General features: G+C 37.0%; 1 protein-coding gene across 1 annotated transcript; it reads right to left on the bottom strand.

Annotated features, from left to right (window-relative positions):
• Nucleotides 1-1909: 1909 nt before the first annotated feature.
• Nucleotides 1910-5574, bottom strand: LOC121772041 (cellulose synthase-like protein G2). Its single transcript, XM_042168972.1, has 6 exons — nucleotides 4750-5574; nucleotides 3824-3958; nucleotides 3596-3721; nucleotides 3067-3498; nucleotides 2649-2996; nucleotides 1910-2578 (listed from the first exon to the last, which is right to left on the bottom strand). Exons 1-6 carry the CDS (start codon nucleotides 5296-5298, stop codon nucleotides 2042-2044), a joined length of 2127 nt encoding a protein of 708 aa, XP_042024906.1. The 5' UTR covers nucleotides 5299-5574; the 3' UTR covers nucleotides 1910-2041.
• Between the last annotated feature and the right edge of the window lie 6056 nt (nucleotides 5575-11630).

The following is an 11630-nucleotide window of genomic DNA, read 5'->3' as shown; positions in this document are numbered from 1 at the left end:
GATTTTAGAGGGTAGTTTTGTATGAATCTAACCATATTTTGTCTATTATTAGGCGTGTTTATATCTACTTCTCTATTATTTTGGTATTTTGAACATTTTGTGAAGATTGTGCAGAAATATGTACAAAATAGGTGGATGTCCAACAGCTTTGGTTCCAGACAGATTTTCTGGAGAATTTGAAGTTCAATTAGTCCATAGAGCATACCATTCTCTTCGTCTTCGAAAGAGCTTGGATATCTTAAACGTCTCAATCGGAGGTCGGTAGAAGAAGTTCTAGTGCAAATGAAACTGGCGATCCACCAGTAACACATGGGAAAAACGTCGTAAGGAGCTGGCGAGTCACCAACTTCGAGGCTAGACGAACCTGGCTAGCCGCCAGGTTTGTCCAACTATGCTAATGATGGAAATTAGAGCCCTAATTAAGTAAAGATGAAGGGGACGCCTCCTATATAATCTTACACGCCTCCTACCCCAAAAATACCAGTTTTTCACCTAGAGAGAAGAGAAGAACGAGTAGAGGACGAGTATTCATCGTAAGCTTGAAGACGAGGCCTCCAATCCGCCCAATCCAATTCTAGGAGTTCATACTTTAGTTTATTTTTGTTCAAACAATGTTTTTGAATTTTTCTTTGACTTTTGTGCTGAACATGTTTAGTTAAATCTTCCGTAGAGTTCTACGGGAGAGATACAATGATTCTTATGTTTAATTGATTTCCTTTTTCTATGCATTGGCTCATGTGGTTATTTTGACTTCTCTTGTGCTTATACATTTATTTGACTGATCACCTTATAAATGCATGTGGATTTTACTATAATACTCAGGAGATGAGTAGTTTAATTTGAAAGAAGAGAAGTTGACGTCTTTGCCAATATAATCGGGAGATTTGAGCCTTTGAATGAAGCTAAGTATCTTAGGAGCTTTTAGGAGTTGTTGTCTTAGTTCTAGAAAGGACACTTCGGTTCTAGGTAACAATCTACAAATTGTATGCTTTGGGAGAAGATATAGTTTTACCTTAGTGATAGCTTAATAACCCTTGAGACCCTTTGTTGGCATAGTTTGGAAATTCATTGAGCATAGGATAGTTGTTATTGATCCCGTAGGATTCTTCCCTCCTAATTCTTGATATACATCCATTACCTTTTGTTTGCTTTTAGTTCTCTAAATGGTTTCCAATTGTTTTAATTATTGTTTTTGCTTTGCTTTTAAGTAGATTAAACTTTCCGATTCATCTAGATAGTAGTTGAGGTTGGTTCGTGGTAATTAGGTTGACACTTATTGTCTCTGTGGATACGATACTCTTGCTTGCTATTTGCTATATTATCCCCGTACACTTACGGGTATACTCGTGTTAAAAATAAGTTGAGTCAACATCGCACTACCGGTTCCATTCACCGTCAAATTACGAATATTCTTACATAGCAGAGTCGTACAATGGAGGAGGATATTCATCCAATTACTACTATAATAGCGTTGTTGATTAATAACATGGTAGATGGAAGAAATGACAATTCCTATGAACATGGTAATAATGATTTCCAAGAAAATATCAAACGAAAAAATACAATAAAAGTGAGAATCACCTAAGAGCAATAACATAATCCCCATCCCTCCGTAGCTGACTCATATTCCTTTTTGTTGTCCCACTATAGTTGAAACATATCTTTTTTTTATCAAAAAGCAACAACCTTTCTTCTCTCTCTTAATTTATTCTCTGTTTACCTCTCTACCTTTTTATCCTTTCCTACTTTATTATCCATTTACTAGACTCATTAAACCCAATTTTTCTTAAATCCTGTGCTGAAAAGAAATACCTCTACTACAGAAGGACGGAGGGAGTATTATTTCATTTTCTATTCCATCATTCCAAAGATGGGCTTAGAATCCACACACATCATATGATCCTTAGTATGTCTCATCATGCGAACAAAATCTTCAACTAATCCATCTTAATCTCCAAACATTATTCCTTCTAATGTATCTTAAATATGATAGTAATACTATTACAAACATACAAACTAGAGAGAGAGAGGGAAAAAGGTTTTAGATGTTGGCAATTGAAGAAACGACAAGAAACAGAAATGATGCAAGAACAAGTGAAATGATGGTAATCTTGGTAGGCATTCTTCCACCATCACTTCTCAACACCATGGCTTCATAAACTGGCAAGCTATTTGCGACGCCCATACTCGTCAAAACCATTTGCCCCAACATATCCTCTGAACCTCTACTTTTGAGAAACTGTAAGACTCCCCCCAAAAACGCCACTAGATTTATGATAGCAGCCATTGATAATGGCACAAACATGGGAGACGAAACCCCAAATTCAAACTTTCCCTCATCGTATCGTTTCCTCATCTCCTCATCATCTACTTTGTTTGTCACGTTGAATGATCTTCCACCAATGCCCAACTGATTGCTTATATATTCTAAGGTTCCAAAAAGGTCAGAAGAAAGCCCCCTTACCAGCCACATTCTTTGATCATTCCACCATTTTCGAACCGAAACGAACTCTATCAAGTCTTGTCCATAAGCACCAAGAAATAGGAACATATTCAAGAAAAACCATGGATCTGAGGCCTAAAGACAGCCAATGCATTAGTTCAACAATGCAAATACCTTCTAGTATATTAGTTAGAGTATTACATACCTTGGGGAAGATGGAGACGTTGATGAGCATGGTTATTTGAGGAATGAATGCGTAAAACATGATGGGAATTGACCAAAAGGGTCCAAAAGCGTAGTAAGAGTAACAATGAGCCATGAATGAGCCTATGTATCTTCTGCCGAATGTCAAGGGATTATGCTTCGAAAGAGCCACTTCAAGAAGGCCAACATTCCATCGTTTAGTTTGAGTTACTACGTCATTTAGGGCAATCGGCATCTCGGCTAGAAATGCAGGCCTTGTAGGGTTGCAAAATACAGACTTCCATCCCTCACAATGTAGCATATAACCAGTGTAGTAGTCCTCCACCAATGACCCATATCGAAACCCTATCTAAAACTTAATTAATTAATTAATTAATTAATTATATGTTTTGGGTTAAATGAAGTAAACTAGATCTAACCTTGGAGCCCCAGTTGGTGCCCTTCTCATAATCACATGTAGTAACATCTTGAGCTATCTCTAAAATAGCTTTATCATTGATGTGGCTCTTGACAAGATGATCTGGATCTCTCGGGCCGATCATGGAAGATGGGCCGCCATAGAAGGCTTTCCGGTTGAAGAATGTGCCAGTGCCTGAGTAGTCAGGGCCCACAAACCCATTCATTCCCTCAGGGTTGATATGAAAAACGCGCTTCATCTCGGAACCATAAGTATCTCTTTTGTTGATCCCATGAAATCGGACAGGAAACTGAACATATCCTAAGTTGGGATTAAATGATTTGTCCAAGAAGTAGCACATAATGTTTTGGGGTGTGGATGGATCGTTGGAGATCATGTCGCAGTCCAAGGTCAAAATTATTGGAGCATTTGTCAATGTTGCTGATACCCGTAGCTTTCAACACAAACACAAACACAAACACAAACATGTCATATTATATAGGAGTACTACTATATTCTTAGTTTTTAACATGAATTTTAGTGTCTCTTACTAGAGCATTGAGAGCTCCGGCTTTGAAATGATGGTTTGATGTGCGTTTCTTCTGTCGGGATACGTAGACGAGATTAGGCATGGAACAGCTTGCAGCATCTATGTCTTCACCACTTTGTAGAAGAACCTGTTGCATACATATGGAGTTCACAATGTATTATACGATGTAGTTGGATTCCCGAGAGCTTTAGTTCAACATGATTAAGATTATAATGTCGGTATAGGTTACCTCAACAACAGAAGGATGATCGAGGGAAGTGAAATCTTTTCCCCATCTGCTAAAGACTTTTGTTTTGTATTCATCTCCAACATACCCTTTCTCAACTATATCTTCTACTCTTCTTTTCATATTGTCATATAGCTCCTGCATTAAAATATTATGGTGAATCAAATGATCGATTTCGACTTATTTGTATAATCATAGTGGTTATTAGATATAATTTCAATATAAATGTGTCCCATTTTGTATCACTAGTAAAAAAGCACATGCGGGCGGGTAACACAAAATTTGATCTAATTGTAGTTTTCTCCTAATTAAATTAAGGATATAGGATGAATAATATGAAAAAATAGTATTAGTATGAACAAATAAGGCTTTTTTATTATTTCATTTGTGCCCCAATATGTGTCCCATTTTTTCATTTTGGTCGTCCTATATTAATTGTCCCACTTCATTTTTTCCATCACATTTTATCATAAAACTAATATATAAATATATAACTCACATTCCAATAATTTTTTCTAACTCACTTTATATTATATTTCTTAAAATTCATGTTGTGGTAGGGAAAATCAGTAATGTACAATTATACACTCAACACAAAATTCCAAAATAGTAAGACAAAAAAGGTTATCTTCGAAACAAAGGGAAAAATTTAATCACTGCGATAACGACAAGTTCCAATTTGAAAAGCAATAATGTTATCTTCCAAACAAACAAGTGAACATTATTCATCAATGCGACAATGACATGTTCCAATACGAAAGACAGAAAATCTTGATATATCAACATTTGACCAATTGGGTTGTTTCACGTAATAATTAAATTAATAAATAAATTTCTACAAGAGGCGTAAGTGGATTAAATTGCTTGAAAGATAAGTTTAATAAAAATAAAAATAAAAATAAAAATAAAAATAAAAATAAAAAATGTACCTTGATCTTCAAAGTCGTGGAGTCAAAGGTAACACTAGCCGACCCGAAAAAGGCTTGTGGGCAGCGCAGCTTGATCCGATTCTCCTTGCAAAACGGCAGCCACACCTTCCCGAACCGGGCAGCTTCCACCAAAGCAAACAAGGTCAGCTCCGAAGCTCCGTCGTCGGAGATATACACCGTGAGCTTCTCCGGAGGATAATCGTAGGCCAGGGCCGACAGGGCGGTGGCGGCGACCCGGAGAGGAGGCTCCTTGGAGGCGTCGGCGGTGCATATGAAGACATCGAGCGCGGGCGGAATAAGGTCTTCGGGGAAGGGGTGAGGCCGTGAGGCAACGGGGTTGATGCGGAAAGCCTGTGAGTTTAGCCACATGAAAGCCAAGGTGATGTCGGCAGCCACCATCCACGTGGATATGAAGAAGCCGCGGTGGGTGGTTGCGGTTGCATGCCGGTAGAATAGCGCCAAGATGGCCGCGGAATAGACTAGTGCGAATACCCGGTTTGGGATGCGGCGGGGGAGGGCTTCGAACCACTCTGCTCCTCTTCTTTCCATTTTCTCTACTCTTTACTTTTTTCTTCATTAATCTAGTGACTACACTATATATCTCATTGAATTTACCATTAGTTTGTGAATAAATTTTAAGTTCCAACTTATCATACAAATTCATAAAGTTTTCCAAGTACCATATCCTACTACAATAATATAAAATGAATAAAAGTTCCATTTTTCAAAATATCATTATTTTTTAAATTAAATACAAGAGAAATAAGACGGATTTATGATCAAATTTAACCTCAAACTTATCATATAGTGACTGCATTTAATTTTTTTTTGCAACAAATCATCCACAATACATCAATTTACACAAAAATTATGTCACATATTTCTCTTTTTTTTCTTATTTTTTATATTTTTATTATGCTAGTTAGAATACATTTTTTTTTCTATTTTCTGTATTGCTCATAAGTATAACATAGTATTGATTTTATTCAACAAAGAAGTTTCATCTCTTTTATTTATTTCTACTTTTAAATTAATCATTTTTTAAAGACTTGTCTTCTTCTTTTATTGTTCAAAGTTTTATTACCACTGGATAGTTTTATAAAATATTACTAAAATTCCAAGTTTCTTACACTAATTGATTAGTTAAAAGTAAAAATTAATAAATGGACATGATAATTTTATGTAGAATAAAATCAATACAAAAAAGAGAAAAAGAAAATTATACTAGTATTCTAATTTGAATGTCATAATAAATATGTAAAAAAATAACAATAAAATGAATGAAAATTATATGCAAAATGATAGTTTTTTGTGTAAATTGATATATTGTGAATGAATTGTTTTAATAAAATTGATATGTGAAACCAACTAGTACAATATCTCTTTAAAATTGATTGGGATACGTTGTGAATATGCGGTTTGGGATACGGCAGGGAAGGGGTTTGAACCACTCCGTCTTTCTACTTACCATTTTCTCTACTCTTCACTTTTACTATGCCTTTTTTTCAGAGTCTAATTTCTTTTCAGCATGAATTTTAAAAAAATATTTATAAAGTGGGTGAAAGAAAGTTGGTAGAATTGAGGTGTGGTCCGTTGCAAACTTTCTTAAGTTGCTAACTCATCAACGCAGTGTATGATGATATTGAAATGCCGAACGAAACTTAATTGATATTTTAATACACTATGTTTACATGATAGATAAAATGTCAACACATTATATTAAAATGTCAATACAAATTTGTATCGACATTTTTAATGCACTGCGTTGATAAGTTAACAAGTCAGCAATTTAAGAAAAGTTAGCATTATAATACATTTTTAATACACTGCGTGTATCCATATGTATATCTATCTTTTGATAGTAATAGTATAGTAGAAAATGTATTGAGTGATTCCTACCTCTCCTTGGTATACCATCGATTTGTTTTTCATTTTTATCGAACAAATACATTCGTGGGAAGATTTCTATTATACGAAATTCTAACACAAAGAGCACCATAATGCTCTCAGTTGGAGACGACTGGATCCATGATGCGAGCAACTGGTCGTCACCATGCTAAATTTCACGGTTCCGAACCGCCGGTTTCCGGCGATTTTTCACTGTTCCAGTTTGGAACTGTCCAGAACCGGCGGTTCCGTCACGATTTCGGCTTGTAAAATTTAGAACCGAAATCGGCCCGCGGTTCAAAATATGGCCGTTCCGGTTCAAGAAAAAAGTCACGGTTTCGGTTCAGAACCAGAACCGGCGGTTACGGTTCCACGGTTAACCGCCAGAACCGAAAACCTTGGGCATCTCTAGTTTGAACCACTCTGTATTTCTACTTTCCATTTTCTCTACTCTTCACTTTTACTATGCCTTTTTTTTCAGAGTCTAATTTCTTTTCAGCATGAATTTTAAGAAATATTTATAAAGGGGGTGAAAGAAAGTTAGTAGAATTAAGGTGTGGTCCGTTGCAAACTTTCTTAAATTGCTAACTCATCAACGCAGTGTATGATGATATTGAAATGCCGAAATAAACTTGGTTGATATTCTAATACATGATAGATAAAATGTCAACACAGTATATTAAAATGTCAATACAAATTTGTATTGAAATTTTTAATACACTGCGTTGATAAGTTAACAAGTTAGCAATTTAAGAAAAGTTAGCATTATAACGCACCACATGAGTCTTATTTGTATATACTAGTTTTAAATGATATATGAGTGGAATGAGTAACTAGAATGTGAGACTTCTTTACCATTTATAGGGAGTGAAAATTAACAGGGACTTCTACGAATTAAAATGAAAAAATAGGACTCTTATTTGCGGACAAGGAGTATTGCATATCTAATATGGTTCAAATCATCTCAATCAGAGTGATACCATATTGTAATATAGTAGGCTTTTCAAATCTGGAGTTATATGACATGTCTAGATTAAATAATTAAGTCCATGTTTTTAGAATCGTGAAACAAATAACTCACTCTATCCCTCATTAACTGGCACCGGTTAATTTAACACGGGTTTTAAGAAATATAAAGGAAAGTGGATGAAAAAAGTTAGTGGAACGTAAGTCATACTTTTATATATAAATTTTATAATAAAATGTGAGTGAAATGAGGTAGTGGAATGCAAAGTCTATTTCCAAAAATAGTAAAAAGTAATAGTATCAATTAGTGGGGACGGACGAAAAAAGAAATTGGTCTTAATTAATGGAGGACGGATTGTATATTGTTTGGGCTTCAAAAAAGAAATTGGTCCCAAATTGACTGACTCAGAGATAACAAAGTAACGTTGAATTTCCCTTCTCGTACTCCAGAAGATGGATTTTTTTAGGGTGCTCGGCCGATGGCTAGGGCTTCGGCCAGCTCACTATTGCGGATGATCCTGCGATAGGCTAACCGAATGGACGAAAAAACAAAGCCTGAGAGGCCGGGCGTGGATTAATCGGCTAACCGATTTTTTTTTATTTATACTCTATATTTACCACTTATTCACTTCATTTTTTAATATTTGATAAACACCAACAATTAAAATGAATTAATCCTATTATGTCAATTTATTTGATGGGTTAAGGCATTGGATAGTCTATTGCTAAGCAATTGCTTAGCTAGGGAAACACCTAGGCTGTGAGACAGGCATAATAATATGGCATGAGAAGATTTTAGCTAGGCTATTGCTAGTCTAGAACTATTATGGATAGTTATATTATAATAAAGAGTGAACTACATAAAAAGTCTCTGACGTTTTCATTTGTTTCACTCTAAACCCCTGACTAAAAAATTATCGCCACAAGTCTCTGGCCTTTAACATAATCACGTATGAGGTATTTGTAGCAATTTTTCGGACTAAAAGGCCCTTATGCTCTGAAGGGCATTTAAGTCTTCTTGCCCACTGTTGCAGGCCTACTCTGCTGCATGGAGGCTGCACTTTTGCAGAAATCAAGTCTGCACCCGCGTGAAATCAAATTTGATGTTCCACATATTGTGTGTTACTGTGCATCTATATTTTGAGAGTATGCAATTAAATTTGTTTTCTTCCTTATCTCACTGTAATTCAACCTTCAATACATGCGTCGTTTGAACTCTACTCTACCGTCGTATACTCTGTTGTAAGATCCCAATTTAGGTAATGTTCTCAATGATTGGAACGGAATCATTGTCTACCTGTATGTCCGGCTGTGGCTGACAACCACCTTCCATTACCGGTCGATACACGTCTTCATCCACAAATGTGTTAGGGTTTTGTATACTAGAAATCACCTTTCGAGTGATTGGATACTGTAAAACTCTAATGGTTATTTTCCAATAAATGCAACAGATTATTTTTGTCATAATGTTGTTATGTTTTACATTTAATGGTTGTTTATTGCATATTTAAATGTATGAGCAAACGTAACAAAGTCTATGTCTTTGTTTTAGTAGACCGGTTGTGGGCGTCGTCCAAGTTAAGGTAACACGGTCAGTTCTAAACAAAGAAAAATAAGAATTTCACAACCTAAATAGGCCTAGACTACCTATCGTGAAAGGTTGCAATGTCAGTCCGATTATTTCTAAACCTTATTGAAATAAGATGACGTTGGTGTGGTATAGCACTGAATGGATCTAACAGCAAGACGAGTCTTTATGCTATCTACTGAAAGACGAGGTCTTGAGAATTAATTTCTTAATCAATGTACGTTAGCATTGAGCATACGATATTGAGTATCCACTACTTTAACTTACCAAAGGTGCGGGTTTTTCGTAACCCAACGATCCAGGTATATTGGGTAGTGGTGATCATTATCTAGAGGTGCTAGGATTGCTATTATGTTGAAACGTGCGCGAGGAGAGTCACGTTTAATAACATCCACAAGAGGAGCTCGAAACGAGGTTTATTATTCGGAACCTAGCTAGTTGGAGTTTGATTACTCTATGAATAATAAATAAGAGTTTCTTGTTAAGTCCACTCTTGGAATTCGAAATATGTTAATTAATTAAGTCTATAGCAGACATTAATTAATTAATGGATGTTTCCATCTTAAGCGCGGGAAATAAATCAAATACAATTAAAGGAAACCCGGAATACTTGTAATTTCGGATTTGGAAGGCAGTGCAATATTACTTCTTTAGTGGCTGCTCGTAATATTCCAATATAAGCTTATATTAAATTGTGGGTTCAATTTGATTATTAAAAAGCTAATTGGGTGAGGCCTGTTCCAGATTCTTCCTTAGATCCCTGACTGGGCCCAATATGTGACTTATATAAATAGGAGAATAAAGGAGACAGAAAACACAACAATTATTTTACAAAATTTTCGACCCCCTCCCCCCCTCTTGAGAGAGTTTTTGAAAATTGTGCTCCCTCCGTGAGCTGAGTTCTGTCTTCCATTATTCGAGTCCTAGTACGTTGGTGAGATTTGCCCACACAAATATCAGTGTATAGTCCGGGACACAAGTTAGAAGATCCGAGGTCTTGTATTGAAGATCTTCACGTGGAGACGGAGCAAGCCATCATCGATTCTTGATTGAATCAACGAGGTAAATTGGCTAATTCCGTAGTAAGCATGTTTTAGGAATTTTATGTGCTAAAGCATGTTTTAATTCAAGTTATGAGCATGATACATGTGATAATTACGCGAATAGATTTTGTCTAAATAATCTGCTAAATAGATCAAATTCATGTGATCCGTTCTGAACGCACGCTTCCGCTGCCAGCCCCTTCAGCTGGTATCAGAGCCAGTCTTTGGCTCTGATTATTTGGATTTAAATTTCGCGAAATTGATGTATGCATGTGTTATTTGATTGCGAAGCATGTTCTTGGTATTTTGTTTAATTAATTATGCATGATGAACTCAAGAACTATCGAATCAAAGAACTTGAATTGCTCGAACGCACCACGTGCGATCGAGATAGGGATGTCGAGACAGTGGGAGCCGGGAGCCGTGATCACGGGGCGACGCGCGAACGAGTGGGGACTCGTGCGCGCCGCCGGCCGAGACCACACGCACCAGACGGAACCCGGGTCAAGGTCGACACGGCGGTGACTGGCGCGGAGTGGTGGCTCGTCCGAGAGCCACCGAGACACCGCGAGACACCGGGCCAAACCCTAGGCGGAAGGTCCGAGCTGGCCGAGAGCGGGCGCGCCACCGTGCGCGCCGCTGGCCAAAAGCTCGCGACACCCGACGGCTCGGAGGGTCGAGCCGGGCGCCGAGACGCTGGCCGAGAGGCGCGCGCCACCGTGCGAGCGCCTGGCCGAGAAGCGTCGTTACCCGACGAGCCGAGACGCCGAGACAGGCGTCGAGCAGCTGGCCGAGAGGCGCGTGCCGCCGTGTGCGCGCATGGCCGAGAAGCTGCGACAGCCGACGAGCCAGGCGGCCGAGACGCTGGCGCGCCACCTGCGCGCTGGTGGCCGAGACACTTCGTGCGTCGTGGTCCGACGAAGAACTTGTCGGATTTTCGTCGTTCATCGTTCGTGCGAACCTCGTACGATGAGATAATGATGAAAGATTATTTTAATGATTATTTAATTATTTTATTAAAATATATCATTAAAATATTATTATTTAATTGAAATAAAATCTTTTTGGAAGATTTACCTAGATTTTAGGAATAATTTTATTATTATCTATATCTATGGAAATAAATAATATTATTTTATTTCTAGATGATATAGATGAGAATAATTTAATAGTTTCCTAATATTTATCTAGATTTAAGGAATATTTTTATTATTTTCTATATCTATGGAAATAAATAATAATATTTTGATTGCTAGATGATATGGATAAGAATAATTTAATAGTTTCCTAATATTTATATATCTAAGATTCTAAAAAGGATAGATGTGTATGAATACATTAAATAATGAAATATCTCTTCCTAATCTTGAACATGGAATTAATTTGAATTTAATTTT

Source organism: Salvia splendens, chromosome 16 (genome assembly GCF_004379255.2).
Source record: "Salvia splendens isolate huo1 chromosome 16, SspV2, whole genome shotgun sequence".
NCBI classification, from domain to species: Eukaryota; Viridiplantae; Streptophyta; class Magnoliopsida; order Lamiales; family Lamiaceae; genus Salvia; species Salvia splendens.
The sequence above is the reverse complement of the archived record's forward strand: the minus strand, read 5'-3'. Positions and strand labels throughout refer to the sequence as shown.

Coding starts and splice junctions, on each gene's coding strand:
- LOC121772041 (XM_042168972.1), bottom strand. CDS start 5,298: ATGGAAAGAAGAGGAGCAGAGTGGTTCGAAGCCCTCCCCCGCCGCATC. Junction 3,959..4,749: donor CCACGACTTTGAAGATCAAG/GTACATTTTTTA, acceptor ATTTTAATGCAG/GAGCTATATGACAATATGAA. Junction 3,499..3,595: donor CCGGAGCTCTCAATGCTCTA/GTAAGAGACACT, acceptor TTGTGTTGAAAG/CTACGGGTATCAGCAACATT.